Consider the following 16,336-nt stretch of genomic DNA (forward strand, 5'->3'; position numbering starts at 1 on the left):
GCAGGGGTGTTGGTGAGGGGGGGAGTGTGTAACTGGTGCAGGGGTGTTGGTGAGGGGGGGAGTGTGTAACTGGTGCAGGGGTGTTGGTGAGGGGGGGAGTGTGTAACTGGTGCAGGGGTGTTGGTGAGGGGGGGAGTGTGTAACTGGTGCAGGGGTGTTGGTGAGGGGGGGAGTGTGTAACTGGTGCAGGGGTGTTGGTGAGGGGGGGAGTGTGTAACTGGTGCTGGGGTGTTAGTGAGGGGGTGGAGTGTGTAACTGGTGCTGGGGTGTTAGTGAGGGGGGGGAGTGTGTACCTGATGCTGTGGTGTTGGTGAGGGGGGAGTGTGTACCAGATGCTGTGGTGTTGGTGAGGGGGGAGTGTGTACCAGATGCTGTGGTGTTGGTGAGGGGGGAGTGAATATCTGGTGCTGGGGTGTTGGTGAGGTGGGGTGTGTGTAACTGGTGCTGGGGTGTTGGTGAGGGGGGAGTGTGTAACTGGTGCTGGGGTGTTGGTGAGGGGGGGAGTGTGTAACTGGTGCTGTGATGTTGGTGAGGGGGGGGAGTGTGTAACTGGTGCTTGGGTGTTGGTGAGGGGGGGAGTGTGTAACTGGTGTTGGTGAGGGGGGGATTGTGTAACTGGTGCTTGGGTGTTGGTGAGGGGGGGATTGTGTAACTGGTGCTTGGGTGTTGGTGAGGTGGGGAGTGTGTAACTGGTGCTGTGGTGTTGGTGACGGGGGGTGGAGTGTGTAACTGGTGCTGTGGTGTTGGTGAGGGGGCGGGAGTGTGTAACTGGTGCTGTGGTGTTGGTGAGGGGGGGGGGGGAGTGTGTAACTGGTGCTGTGGTGTTTGGGAGGGGGGAGTGTATAACTGGTGCTGGGGTGTTGGTGAGGGAGGGGGGAGTGTGTAACTGGTGCTGGGGTTTTGGTGAGGGGGGGAGTGTTTAACTGGTGTTGGTGAACGGGGGGAGTGTGTAACTGGTGCTTGGGTGTTGGTGAGGGGGGGAGTGTGTAACTGGTGCTTGGGTTTTGGTGAGGGGGGGAGTGTATAACTGGTGTTGGTGAGGGGGGGAGTGTGTAACTGGTGCTTGGGTGTTGGTGAGGGGGGGAGTGTGTAACTGGTTGGGGAGTTGGTGAGGGGGTGAGTGTGTAACTGGTGCTGTGGTGTTGGTGAGGGGGGGGGGAGTGTGTAACTGGTGCTGTGGTGTTGGTGAGGGGGGGGGAGTGTGTAACTGGTGCTGTGGTGTTGGTGAGGGGGGGAGTGTGTAACTGGTGCTGTGGTGTTGGTGAGGGGGGGGAGTGTGTAACTGGTGCTGTGGTGTTGGTGAGGAGGGAGTGTGTTACTTGTGTTGGGGAGGTGGGGAGTGTGTAACTGATGCTGTGGAGGTGGGGAGTGTGTAACTGGTGCTGTGGTGTTGGTGAGGGGGGGGGAGTGTGTAACTGGTGCTATGGTGTTGGTGAGGGGGGGAGTGTGTAACTGGTGCTGTGGTGTTGGGGAGGTGGGGAGTGTGTAACTGATGCTGTGGTGTTTCGGAGGGGGGGAGTGTATAACTGGTGCTGGGGTGTTGGTGAGGGGGGGGAGTGTGTAACTGGTGTTGGTGAGGGGGGAGTGTGTAACTGGTGCTGGGGTGTTGGTGACGGAGGGGGGAGTGTGTAACTGGTGCTGGTGTTTTGGTGAGGGGGGGAGTGTATAACTGGTGTTGGTGAGGGGGGGAGTGTGTATCTGGTGCTGGGGTGTTGGTGAGGGGGGGGAGTGTGTAACTGGTGCTGTGGTGTTGGTGAGGGGGGAGTGTGTAACTGGTGCTGTGGTGTTGGTGAGGGGGGAGTGTGTAACTGGTGCTGTGGTGTTGGTGAGGGGGGGAGTGTGTAACTGGTGCTGTGGTGTTGGTGAGAGGGGGGAGTGTGTATCTGGTGCTGTAGTGTTGGTGAGGGGGGGAGTTTGTAACTGGTGCTGGGGAGGGGGGAGTGTGTAACTGGTGCTGGTATTGGGGTGTTGGTCTAGTTGGGGAGGGTAACTCGGTGTGCTGTTGGGGTGTTAGTAGAGGGCGTAAGTCTGTCTCTTGGTGCAGCTGGTGTTGGTCAGAGGGGTGGGAGTGTAACTCTGGGTGCTGCTGGGGTGTAGAAATGGTAATGGTGTCTCTAGGTCCTGCTGAGTTTGGGGTGTTAAGCGGGGGGAGTGTGTCTCTGGTTGCTGCTGGGGTGTTGTTGGGGGATGAGTGTAAAGGTGCATACACATGGGACAATCTGTACCACCGACATGAAAGATATCTTTAAGTGAGTCATCCTGCCACATCTCTGAACGTGCAAAGTTGACGATATCGTCCAGATTGGCCTGCATGCACGGAGGATCAAAGATATCGTTATCGTTCATGCGGGAACACGCATCGTTGGTCGTTCACTGCATAAAAATGAACGATATGAACGATATATCGTTATCATTCATATCGTAACGATATATCTGTCCTTGTGTACGCACTGTTACTCTGGGTGCTGCTGACGTTGGGATGTTGGTGGTGGGAGGAATATGCATTTGGTGTCTATTTACTAAGCAGTGTTAGGAGACAGAGTGAAAAGTGATAAGGTACCAGCCAATCAGCTCCCAACTGTCATCTCACAGGCTGTGTTTGAAAAATGACAGATGGGAGCTGATTGGCTGGTACCTTATCACTTTTCACTCTCTCCTAACACTGCTTAGTAAATAGACCCCTTTGTCTTCTGTGTGGTTGTTGGTAGGGGGCCTCCAAGCACCTGGTATAAACTTACGCCACTGCTTTGTGCATACTACTATGAAGAGGAGCCGCCGGACATGGTGTACAGATGAAGAAGCCTGCGTCAGTTAGCCCCGGCAAGAGGAAGCTAAGAGACTTAAGCCACATATCCATTAGGTGATTTTAATGAGCGATTGAATGATTACGACATCGTAATCATTCAAACGCTCATTAATCGTGCACAAATTGTGCACTATAATGTCTGAAACGACCAGCAATGTATGCACCCGCTGGTCGTTACCGACATGAGTCATCGCCTGAACATACCGGTCAATCTGCCGATAATGACAGATTGGCCATGGGGATGATAGAGGGTACTACACTGAATAATATATCGTTCAGTGTAGGCACTACAGGGGCAGCTGTATGATTACGATGTCGTAATTGTACTGTATTTCCATAGTCGGGTAGTGGATGCGCACTTTTGAGGAGGAGAGGTGAAGTAGGAAGAATAATGAGCCTATGTATCAAGCTGTTTTTACATAAACTTATGTAGAAACTGCTGCTTCTGCATAATTTTATGTATTGTTGCTATGTACTAATGGCACAATGCAGGATGTTTCACAGAAATCTCCGGCAAAGTGCTAATTAGTGCTGCAGATCATAATCCCAAATATTATCAATGGGGACTACTATCTGACCCCTATGTAGTAGAATCCGAAAAGTGAAGCTTTTCCGAGTTTAGCCCCAGTAGTTTACACCATCTTCAGATGGCCTAAACTACTGTAATGCTGGGTACACACTGGCCGATATATTGTGTGTCCGTCGGCCAGTGTGTACCAGTGATATGTTTGTGAACAATCGCGTCGGCTGTGCTGCACAGCTGATGGACAGTTATATCTGCAGATCAGCGCTTAGGATACAGGCGCCGGATCCCGACGCCTGTCAGAATCCCAGTGCCGGCATCCCAAAGGTAAGTAGCGGGGTTAGTGGGATGGTTAAAGGTTATGGTTAGGCACTAAGGGGTGAGGTTTAGGGTGCGGGGAGGGGAAGGGGAGGTTAGGTTTAGGCACCAGGGGTGTATCTATAATGGGTGCAGGGTGTGCGGGGAACATGGGCCCCTGGGTCCAGGGGGGCCCCGCACCGCACCGCACACCCTGCACCCATAATAATACTTACCTCTCCAGAGTCCCACGTCTGCACAGGCTTCCGGCATTGTAAAATGACTGAAAAATGGCAGCGGCGGCCAGTTTCCCGTCGTATGCTCTCTGGGCACACTCTAGTGCCCAGAGTCTATAACTCTGGCGCTGGCCATGCACAGCTCAGTGCGCTGCCAGGAGGAGGGGAGGGGGCCAATGTCGGAGACTGCACACGGGCCCCCCTCCTCTCTAGAAACGCCCCTGCCAGGGAGGGTGGGTTGAGTCACAGATCATGGGTTGGTGCTGTGTGCTTGCCCCCCAGGCTAAAATTCACCAACCAGCCCATGTTGCACAAGGTAGACAGATTGTGACCCTTTTGTAAGAAATGGCACGCCACCGGTTGGTCACTATCACCCAAGCTAATAGCCGCCCGAATGGCTGATCGGTGTAGCTCAATTTTCTCCCTTAGGGTTCTGTCTATCTTGCTACATAAACCTGTCCACATGGGCAAGTGATCATGGCAGTGGCTTCCCTCCCCGCGATGACACTTGGATCAGGGAGGGATGCCTTGTGCGCGGCGGAGACGCGCACGCCCCCAAACAAGGGGGCATGGTCTCAGGTAAGGGGTGTGGCCTCGTGTCCCGAACCCAGTTCCCGGCCCGTGTAGATTATGGATAGTGGTGGGGGGTGCCAGATGTGTGGGCACTGCAGGCTCCCTCACTGTGACAGGAGCCGAGTGCTGCACTTAATGATACAGTGCAGCACCCGGCTCTGTCACTGAGGGGAAGAGTGCACCTTGGTGTCACCCCTTGTGACGCCACTGGATCATGTAGAAAATCTGGTAGTGCATGTTCCCCATTGTCATAAATAATAAGATCCTTATCATTATCGTATAAATCGTTCACTTTATCTGAACGTGTGTACGCAGCTTAATATTTATTTCTACACTTCTTACTGCGTGTCTTCTTTTTGCTTTCAATATTCCCCAAGATCTGGCGGCCAAAACCATGCCTCTGGATGATATATTTATCGAGCAGTGGTCGTACACCGGATTGTGCAGTGTATACAGACTGCCTGATATATCGTGCCATCCCATCTGCCATCGCTGAGTACACACATCTTCTAATATGTACCCAGCATTACTGTGTATTGTGCACCAGCTCCTAGCTGGAAGGATATGCTGGCACTTGTAGTTCTACACCAGGGGTCATTTTGATACATATAACATTATTTGAAGGCCACGCCCCCTCCATGTGAGATCACATGGGGCGGGGCCACAATCACTGGTGATTACAGCAATGCCCATAAGGGAGCTGTAAGGGCAGCAGCGTGACCGTCTGAAGCATCCTAAGGATTATCCAGGTTGAACTGCTGCATAGATTCTGGCTGCGGGGTGCCATTCGAGGCGGCCTGCTTGCCAGATTAGGCGATCAGAGAAAAGCTCTGATGGCCAGTCCAAATGATTCCAGGGGCCGTATACAGTCCCCCGGGACTGAGGTTCCCTATCCCTGTTCTACACCATACTAAACAGCTACTTCCTACCCTCCAACATGACCCGTTCCATTAAGTACAAAAGTCTTGGACTTCCCATCTAATGTATGATTGCAGTCACCTGTGGTGAGCTAGGTAATTGATGAGACAGGTGTAGCACAGGTGTCTGCAATCATACATTAAGAGGTAAGTCCAAGAGCAGAGTATTGTGTATGTAATGGGTTATGTTGGAGAGTCTGCTACTTCAGCTGTACCCAGTATGATAGCTGCCTTGTCTGATCCGACCCATGGTACATAAATCGTGGGCAGAAGGATTTCTGCAGTTATTAGGTTTCATGCTGGTATATTAATGGGGTGCCCGCAGCAGAGCAAACTCTCTCCAACGCTTGATACATCTCCCGTATAGTGAGGAATATAAGATTAAATAATAGGATAGAGAAGAGGAGAATAATCTAAAAACAACATTTGCACATAATACAAAAGTGTGTGATACATTTATCTCTCATCTTGGCTTCTTTCACTTTCACTTCCGTTCGCACCCAATAGCTACAGTGTATATAATAACTCTCTGATCATAGTCCATGTGCAGAGACCAGAGACACTTTCCCAATCACCAGCTCATCACAGAGGGATTTCTGCTCCCAGAGAGGAAGAACGCCAGGTACGTTATGTACATAAATGTCATTTGTGCCCGTTTGTATTGCAGATATGTTTACAGACTTTTTCTGCTTCCTTTACCTATCCATTTCCCTTATTACACTTCTCTGCCCTGTGTGTTATTAGTATTACATAAAACAATTGTGTGGTCCTAGTGTATATAGATTTGCACAGTTATAGTACACACCACCTTGTGTATATATTGCCTATATCAGGATACAGAGAAAGTTTCCCTTTGCAAATACGTTCCCTGGTGTCCTATGGTCATCAATTATCATGTCAGACAGACGGAAGAAACAGAACTGCGGGAGCCATGAATATTACACAAGCTGTTTTTTTCTTTAATCAAAATGCAGCCTTTCAGCTTTAGTTGAACTTTCCAGGCTGCAATTCCAATATATGCATCACTTAAATATTTCAATCAGATACATAATGGCTCGTTAATATTTTTCCAGATTATGCAGTTTGCAGGCTTTCCATATAGAGAAAAACACTCTAGCCTTATACATGTTCTCAGCTTTGGTTACAGAAATAAAATACATTCTCAGTATAACTAACCCTATATGTGCCATGCAGCTACTTTCACGCCTTACTATTCTCAGCTTGCCGATGGGTTCAGACATGAAAATGGAAGCCCCAGTCTGTCTGATTAACAACACTCCTGATGGAAAGCTGGAAACAAACCCTGACGCCATAGACATCCTCTCCAGGATCACACAGCCGGTGGTGGTGGTGTCCATAGTAGGATTGTATCGGACAGGGAAGTCCTACCTGATGAACAAGCTGGCTGGAGCCCAGAGAGGTCAGTGGTCAGGTAACAGGAGTGCAGGAAGGTACCGGTGTTACATATGTACATATAGAGAGGTCAGTGGTCAGGTAACAGGAGTGCAGGAAGGTACAGGTGCTACATATGTACATATAGAGAGGTCAGGTAACAGGAGTGCAGGAAGGTAGCGGTGCTACATATGTACATATAGAGAGGTCAGGGGTCAGGTAACAGGAGTGCAGGAAGGTACCGGTGTTACATATGTACATATAGAGAGGTCAGTGGTCAGGTAACAGGAGTGCAGGAGGGTATCGGTGCTACATATGTACATATAGAGAGGTCAGTGGTCAGGTAACAAGAATGCAGGAAGGTACCGGTGCTATATATGTACATATAGAGAGGCCAGTGGTCAGGTAATAGGAGTGCAGGAACGTACAGGTGCTACATATGTACATATAGAGGGGTCAGGTAACAGGAGTGCAGTAAGGTATAAGTGCTACATATGTACATATAGAGAGGTCAGTGGTCAGGTAATAGGAGACGCCATTTGTGACCAGTTTAATATTAATAAGGAGGAGTTATTTTAATTCTTACCAAGTGGAACAGCCTCCCATTGTGTAGCAACGACTCAATTTGAACCTATCATATTATAGAATGTGTTAGATAAATTATACTGTTTCTATAAACTGATTGGTTGCGATGAGCAATTTCTCCACTTGTCCTCTTATGAAAGGTTTAATATAACTCCCCCGATATTGTCTAATAATATATTATCCTCCCTGTAATGTAAGAAATGGCCTTTGGTAAAAATGTTGCAGTGATATATCTGAAATGGAAGCATTATTGTAACAAAACAGACAGAGGTCTCCCTGGTATCAGGTATTATATAATGGGGTAGATGTATTATAGCGGCACTTAACGTGCCGCTATAACGCTTCCCGCTTCACCTCTTTACCGAGGCGAAGCAGGAAGCACTACCGATGAGATGTATAAACATCTCATCGGCCCGGAGAGGGGGAGCGTTAACTCCCCCCTCCGGCGCTACCCGCTAGAGACAGCAGCACATCAGCCTAGTGCTGATGCGCTGCGTCTCTGTCCCGGCCGGCTCCACTGAGCATGCGCGGGATCTCGCAAGTATCGCGAGATCCCCGCGTGGAGCCCTGGAGCCGGCAGCAGCCCCAGGAGGGACAGCACTTTCCCTGCTGTGGGGATAGGCTAGCGCCAGGCTGTAGCTGTTAACGACAGCTGGCCGAACGGTCATGCGTTATGACCGTTCATACATGACCCTGCCATCGGCGCTGCTATCTTGTATATAGCAGCGCCGATAATGACAGGGGCGCATTAACCGCCCAGACCCCCGATCATACATCTGGGAGAAGCGGTATCAGCGCACAATACGTGCGCTGATACCGCTTCTGGGCTTCGTACATCTCCCCCAATGAGTGTCTGAACATTTAGTCCTCTAAAGGTTTCTGAAAATGGCAAATCTCACTTTCATTAAAGATCTCAGCAGCCCCTGTCTCTCAGAGATATTCCAGTATTGTATAATAAATGCTGCTCCTGATGGGAAGGGTAACTTTAGTGCACAGGGTGAGTCCAGTAGGGCCAGGTTCACCCGATGTGACTTCCCAAGGTTCATATAAACCTGTATTAGAATGTTAATGTGCTCTTGGGAAGGAGGTATGCATCTTTCCCTGCCCCAGCTCTACTTCATAGGGACACTAAACTGGAGCTGGTTGAGGAATTAGGGAGGGGGTGTCAATGCCCATTTTTAAATATTTTTATTATATTTTAAAGTGTACTGTGCATGGACACTCTTTCATTACAGTCAGTTTTGCATGTGACTTGAATTAAAATAGTTACCACCGGGATTATAACTACATCCCTTGTAGAAGGTTGGACTTATACCCAATGTCTTTGTTTGGACAATACTTGTGGATATAACTAGACCCCTAGAACCATTATGTAAGACTTTCCCCTATTGCAGACCTTTCCATTGGAGCATTTATATGCTCATAGGTACTGGGATGCCCCAAGGTCTTCATCTCAAAGTAGTAGGGATATTTGTGTCTGTTGTTATTGGGCAGTAGGTGGAGTGGACAGAGCACAGCTGGAGTTAGACAGATGTTCAGGTTGTCAATGTGTAATAATGGAAAAATACCAGAGACTGGATACAGAAAGTCAGGATGTGATATCCAACAGTGATGCAGAGAAATTCCAGTAACAAGACAGAGTCCAGGCAAGATAAAGCAATAAACAATCCAAGGTCAGGGCAGGCAGCAAGTAGGGGAAAGTCAAATAAATGACAGAGTTCATGACAGGAGACAGAAGCAGGATCCAGACAGAAGCCAGATTGGGAACACTGTATGGGGTGGGTAAGACTGGGCACATTGTACACAAACCTGATGGTTTAAATACTGTACTTCTCCAATGTTTTCAGATCTGCCCATGAGCAGACGCCGCACTGAGCATGTGCAGTTCCAGGGCTGCGATGTTGCTCGCAGTGCCCGGATGTCGCAGCCTAATTGACATGCTCCTGGTGTTTGGGGAACGGGCAGCATCCCAGACTACGGGGGCATGTCGGACCCTATTTTCTAGGTGTGCTGAAGCCAGTGGTTGCATCCTGGGATGCAGCGTCAGTTTCCCGGCCATCCTGAGTGACCTGGGGATTACTCAGGTGACCGATGTTCACAGAGATGATCCAATGCTGCCTCCACAGAAGTCAGCCGGTGACCTCTATTTACACAAGACACCTCCTACGCCGTATTATCGCACAGCCGCAGCGCCTGGGTGATATGCGTCCATTTCTGCACCTATCTATAGAACTATATAAAATGAAGAATTACTTAGGTGGTATATGCTGTATACATAACACAATGTATAAATGACTAATGCAGGTGTGGTCCTTACTATACATTTATTGTTATTACTCCATATCTTATTGGATCTATAGTTTCACAGTAACTTCATGGTACTTTGGGATTGACACATTTTGTTTTTATTTTATTGGACAATATATGAAGCCAGTGGTGTCGCAAAAAGAAATCCATTTTGTACCATATTGCAGCCAGTAGAGACTAATGGTATTGGTTTCAGAGATAATTATATTTTTATTCTGGCACCAACTTTAGTTCTAATAAGGATTTTTTTTGTGATAAATGTTTGCAGGCTTTAACCTGGGGTATAATGTCCAAGCGGAGACCAAGGGCATCTGGATGTGGTGCATCCCCCATCCAAGGAAACTGAATCACACCCTGGTTCTGCTGGACACAGAAGGTCTGGGAGATGTGGAGAAGGTGAGGTAGACAATGAGATCTTCCATGTGTACTACGGAAGAATAGGATCTATATGACCTACAGTATATGAGGCTAGTATATGTATTTCCTGCAGGAGGTTGTAACGTCAGTGCCTATAGAGGAGGCATCCAGACTTTCTTCTTGGAGAGCCTTACTAAGGAAAAGACTTTGGGCCTGATTCAGAGCCGGACGCTATTTGCGGACGGTCGTTCTGAAAAAGGGGCCGGATATTTAAATTAAGCGCTCGCTCTTTGCGGTCTGTTGACGCCTCTATGTCTGAACGAGCGAACGAAACATGCACTCGCTATTTTGAAAAACACGCCCTGGCCGCTCACATCATACATCATGTCCGCTATTTATTAGATTAATCGAGTACATCGAACGGTGTATGAACTGCTCGCTATTCTTGTGCTAGCATTTTCCTACCGCAATCATGCGAACAGTTCAGGCTAAAAGACAAGCAAGTGACGTGGTCGATGACGCTGCTTTGTTAATTATGCACACCCTTAAAACGCCCGTTTTGACCTTTTGGCACGCCTGCGTTCGGATCCCCACTCCCCGTTTTCAAGCACCTTCCCCAGTTACCACCCACAAACGCCTCATTCTGTCACTCAAATTAGCTGGCATTCGCTATTTTGCGAGCACACGATTTCCGACCGCACTGACTGGTTCGCGCATGAGCATTACGACCCATACGCATGTGCAGATGTGCGAACATCGCTCGGAACGAACGAGCGGCCGCTTACGGGCGGCTCAGAATCAGGCCCTTTGAACACAGGGCCACAACATTTAGTTTTTTCGCACAGTACAGCCAGGAACACACTGTCTGATTTTTCTGATCGGGATGACAAATGAGGTGATTGGTCAAATTGAGAGCCCCAATATCTGTGCTACTCATTATCCTATGGATTTTCCACCACACCACACGGATGTTGCATATGTCCTCTCACAGAAGGTGACAGTAGAACATAGGGAATATGGGCAGGTTATTGAGAGTGCGCTCACACCGATCCATATCGAGAAGTTGAGGACAAGATTTTCAGTCTTCACCAACAGATCGGATAATTAAAAAAAAATGGTTTGTGGATGTTTTATCGGTGAAATAGCAAATCGGCCCAATAATTGTATAGTGTGTAACTAACTGGAGCCTCTTAGCAATTAGAACAGGGTTCTCAGCTGAGTAAATAATTTACTATGAAATACAAAAACTAATAAAAATATCTTGAAGTAAAAATATTTTAATGATTTTAGATTACAATGTTACTCACTGTGATAAGATACTGTATAATGCAAACAGTGGAGCTGTGATTGCGGGTGAGAGTCCCTGGTCTATATTCTCCTCATATACTGTCCCTCAGATATTGACTGTGGTCTGTATTATCCTCAGGACATGGTATCTCTCCTAAAATACTGTTCCAGGTCTCTAGAGGTCGGGGTTGGCATCGGGACAGGACACCTGGGTAGGCTGTTGCTTCCAATCAGGGGACATCCCCTCCCCTCAGCTCTGTCTCTCGGATAGGGCCAGCTGGAGCTCTTCTCACTTCCTGGGGACGATGGGCAGAGGAGTAGTGGCAGATGGATTACTCTAAACTGCTGTCTGGTCAGTGGGTTGGATTGAAGCATGTGGCAAGCCGCATCTGGCCTGCAGTTTGGAAATCCTGGCCTATAAGGATCTGATCTCTCTATTGTATACCTAGCATGTCTAGGGGGATTTTAATTACAGATTGTGTCCAGACTTCTAATAACTGCAAGACTTAGGGCTGAGTTTTAGTGGTGAATAAAATTTTCATAGTACAGTATGTATGTATGTGTGTATGTGTAATATATATATTTATTTAGCGCACACATATTCCGCAGCACTTTACAGAGAATATTTGGCCATTCACATCAGTCCCTGCCCCAGTGGAGCTTACAATCTATATTCCCTATCACATGCTCACACACATACACACTAAAGTTAATTTTTGTTGGAGCCAATTAACTTACCAGTATATTTTTGGGGTGTGGGAGGAAACTGGAGTACCCAGAGGAAACCCACGCAAGCACAGGGAGAATATACAAAAACCACACAGTTGCAGCCGTAGTGGGTATTGAACCCACGACCTCAGTACTGTGAGGCAGTAATGCTAACCCTTACACCGTCTGTGTGATTTTGTGACAAGGATCACATAGACAGCGTTCGGGAACACACTCTTCCACCAGCTTCCAGAGTTCCCCTTCTTTACCCCCTTCCTCCTCCTCTAGCTTCACCACAGCGTTGTTTGGAGGATTGGGACCTACAAACATTCTGGAAAGGGCATCTGCATTGAGGTGCGGTTTCCCCGGATTATGCTGCACCTCAAATTTGAATGGCTGTAAGGCCAAAAACCAGCGGGTCACAATAGCATTTACTTCCATGTTCGTGTGCATCCACTGTAAGGGCGCATGGTCTGTGATTCATTTGAATTCTCGTCCCTTCCACAGATGAGTATTTGCGGTCTCTGGGCAGCAATTTCCGGCTGAGGTAGAGAATGGGTTTCTCCTCCCCCACTACCTCCTGGGAAAGGACTGCCCCTAATTCTGTACCCGAGGCCTCAGTCTGCAATACAAACTGCTTCACAAAATTAGGTCCTTGCACGACAGGCTCTGCACACAAGGCCGGCCTTATCCTGCCAAGCACTCTCTGCCGACTTAGGGCCTGATTCAGCAAGGATCGCAATATGCACTCAGTCGCATTGCGAATACTCCAGATCGGGACTGCGATCACAGTGACTGTGCAGGCCCATTGTACAGTGGGGGTGGTCGGCAAAATGCAGAAGCACCATTTCATGGGCATGCATAAATTATCCACTGAGCTGCCCTACGCAGCCTGAGGCCTCAAGCGTGCGCTTAAGTTAGCCATTTCTGAGTAATGTCTGACCTTATGCAAGTGTGCGTGAGGCTGCGATGGTACTCGATTGTACCGATGGTTTTGCAGTTATGCTAAACATTACGGATTTGAGTAAGGGGAAGTGGGCATCCTTATGTAGTGGTGCGATGGCATAGAGATCTCAAGGAATTCGTATACTATCGCAGTTGAACTGCGTGCGTAATCGCAGCTGCAATAGTGATCCTTGGTGAATCAGGCCCTTAGACCACACTATTTTATCTGGGAACTGTTTCTTCAGACATTGTTAGGTCATGTATAAACCTGCGATAGTATCCTACCAGACAAAGAAATGTCCTGAGTTGTGACTTGCATTTTGGTGTAGGCCATGTGAGGACGGCTTCCACCTTTTATTGGGCTGTGGGTTAACTGCCTACAATATATCCTAGGTACTTTGCCTCCACCATTCCGTTGGCACACTTCTTCAGGTTAGCGCCCATGTACCCGTAGAAACTAGAATACCACCTCCACTTTTGGAAAGTGCGATTTCCAATCAGAGCTCAAGGTGCGAGTTTGTACTGTTACTAAAACTGACACCCTATTATATTTGGCCCAATATGTACCAACAGCCATAGGGCTCTGTGTGTGTCCCTCTCCTTTCCTGAGATCATACTGAAACATTTATCCCTGTGAAACTGGATATTGTACACTGTGATAAAATGGTTCAAAGTCCTTATTGTGTACCAGCAGCTGCTGATCTGAGCATGACGTACAGTTTCTGTTTTCTTTTAATAATAATTACCCCAAGCTGGGGCAGTTTAAGAAAGGAGGGGGCCCATGAGCAAAGCCGGCTACAGGGTTTGGAGCACCGTGTGCTGGCTCTGTTAATAGCGCCCTTTGCAGCACATGACTTGAATTGGGGTGTGGCCTAATTACAATATGCCACACCCCCTAAGTTGAGTTATTTGGAGGTGTGCCCGCATGGCACGCCTCTAAATAACGTCAGGCTGAAGGTAAGCTGATTGGGCTTCTCCCAGCCCTCTCCCGGCACTGAGTGTGCACAGCTTCCATTCAGCTACTCTGGTGTCCGGCATGGCCGCACAGCTACGGCGGTGGGGGTCCCTAACATCCCCATTTGACCACCTGCGGGCCACTTCGGCCCACAGGTATAACAGCGGGACGGTACAGATCAATTTGATGTGCGACATTTGTACATTTAGTCTGCGGCTGAGGCTGAATCTCTATATGAAGTTCTGCGATGCAGCGGCCGCAAATTTCCCCCCACCAAGTTCCGTTCTGCTTCTGTGACTTTGATTTTGCTTAAAACTAATTCCTGCGCGGTTAAAGTCACAGACCAGCGTCTCTTGTGCACTGTGAGCTGTGTTTTGCTGTGTTTGCGATGCGAATACGACATTAAAATAAATATATGCTATGCCTCACCTCTCGGATTGCCTCAGTCGCGCCGGGTGGCATTGTGTGGCGTATTACGGCTAGGTGTACAGTATGAAGACACATCTGTAGGTGTCCACTGAAATTTGGACACACACATATAAATGTAAAATGTTATTTTTAAGGAACAAAGGGCCTGATTCAGCACAGATCGCGGCAGTATACGCAGATGGGCGATTGTTGCGTACTGTACATGTGTATGCATTGCAGTGCGCGTGCGTGATCACTGTGATCGAACAGAGAGCCCGATTCAGACCCATTCGCTAGGCTGCGTTCACACGCTGCTGGACGATTTTCGCTATCTGCGCATGCGTAAAAGACGAAGTGCGCGAACCAGTCATTGAGATCAGAAAGCAATCGCAGCGATTACACAGATGGCCCGCAAGTTTGAGTGACAGAATGTGCCGCTTGTGGGTGGTGACAGGGAAGGTCATAGGAAATGGGGGGGTGATGGTGCGAACGCAGGCGTGCTTGAGCATCAAAACGCTGTTTCTAGGGCGTGCATAATTAAGGCGCAGCATCATAGTACACGTCACATGACTGTTTAAAACACTGCAGCACTCGCCGTGCTTGCGGTAGGGTATGGTCAACCACAAGTGCTGCGTATGGTTCCGATGATCCTCGATGTAACCGATTGTTGCATACACTTCCTGGAGATGACGTGTGTTACGAAGGCAAAGTGGGCGTCTTAAGACAGGCTGGTGGGCATCTCAAAACATACTGCGATCGCACGCCAAGACATAGTGGGCGTACTTATGTCTTGCCATGCAATTGTGGGATTTGCATACTTGGGCAGCTGACTGCTGCGTACAAACGCAGCCTAGCGAAGGGGTCTGAATCGGGCCCATAGACCATGCAGAATCATCCTAGATTGATCAACAGGAAGTGAGCGTTTTGGGGTGTCGATGGGGCGTGATCGCCAAAACGCAGGCATGCCAGGGAATTTGGACCCCGTTACAGGGGCGTGCATAAATTAACCACTGCGATGGCATACGCAGCTTCAGCTCTCACTGCGTACAGGAATGTTAGTCATTTCTGAGTAAGGTCTGACTTTGTGTAATTGTGTTTGAGGCTCCGATGTTACTTGGTGGTACCGATGTTTTAGCAGACTTGTAAGGTATTACGGGTGGGGAAGCAATCGGGAAGCCGACTGCCTAAATACCGGCAGCCGGCTTCCCGACTGTCATTTTCCCGGCAAGGGTGAAATGCCGGGCGTCTAAATGTAGACGCCCGCATTTCCCTGACGCCGGGAGACCGGCGCCCGGCATCCCGATCGTAGAGATGCCAGGCGCCGCGAGCGCACAGCCGCGGGGGGGGAGGGTTAGGTTTAGGGCTCCCGGGGGGGACTTAGGGTCAGGCACCCCCCCGGGAGGGTTAGGGAGAGGGAGGGAGGGAGGGTTAGGGTTAGGCACCCCCGGGGGGGACTTAGGGTTAGGAAACCCCCCGGGGGACTTAGGTTTAGGCAGCGGGGAAGGGAGTGGTTAGGGTTAGGCACTTGGGGGGGAAGTTAGGGTTAGGCACCCCTAAGGAGGGTTAGGGGGGTTAGGTTAGTATATACTCACCTATCCACGATCGGGTTTCCAGTGCTGTCGGGCTTCTAACTCTGCTTTTGTCGGGCTGTTTTTCATACCCATTCCTTACGGATGTGAGTAAGGGGAAGTGGGCGTCTTTATGTTGGGCTGCGATGGCACGGCGATTGCATTCATTAGCATACTTTCACAGCAGACCTGCATGCATAATCACAGCTGCGATCATAATAGCGATCCGTGCTTAATCAGGCCCATAGAGCATTGCTCCTCATTATCCTAGGCACATCCATGCCCTGTGGGTAACATAAAACCATACTTGCCTACTTTCCCAGAATGGACGGGAGGCTCCCGAAAATTGTGTGGTGATCCCAACCGCCCGGAGTAGTATGCAAGTCTCCTGGCCAGCCGCCCGCTCAGAATCAGAACCAGTCCTTGGTGTACGCTGTAGCAGTGACAAGCTTAAATGAATAACCCCTTGTAA

At 49.0% G+C, this 16,336-nt stretch overlaps 1 protein-coding gene across 1 annotated transcript in view; it reads left to right on the forward strand.

Moving 5' to 3' along the window:
- Nucleotides 1–5,431: 5,431 nt before the first annotated feature.
- LOC148454302 (guanylate-binding protein 1-like) overlaps nt 5,432–16,336 on the forward strand; it is a 113,312-nt gene continuing 102,407 nt past the window's right edge. Inside the window, exons 1-4 of the mRNA XM_088461089.1 lie at nt 5,432–5,499; nt 5,892–5,974; nt 6,573–6,772; nt 9,905–10,032. Of these exons, the coding sequence (XP_088317215.1) occupies nt 5,895–5,974; nt 6,573–6,772; nt 9,905–10,032 (408 nt within the window). The 5' untranslated portion in view covers nt 5,432–5,499; nt 5,892–5,894. The remainder of the gene's footprint in view (nt 5,500–5,891; nt 5,975–6,572; nt 6,773–9,904; nt 10,033–16,336) is intronic.

Source organism: Taudactylus pleione, unplaced genomic scaffold, assembly GCF_031769625.1.
Source record: "Taudactylus pleione unplaced genomic scaffold, aTauple2 ptg001014l, whole genome shotgun sequence".
Classification (NCBI taxonomy): Eukaryota; Metazoa; Chordata; class Amphibia; order Anura; family Myobatrachidae; genus Taudactylus; species Taudactylus pleione.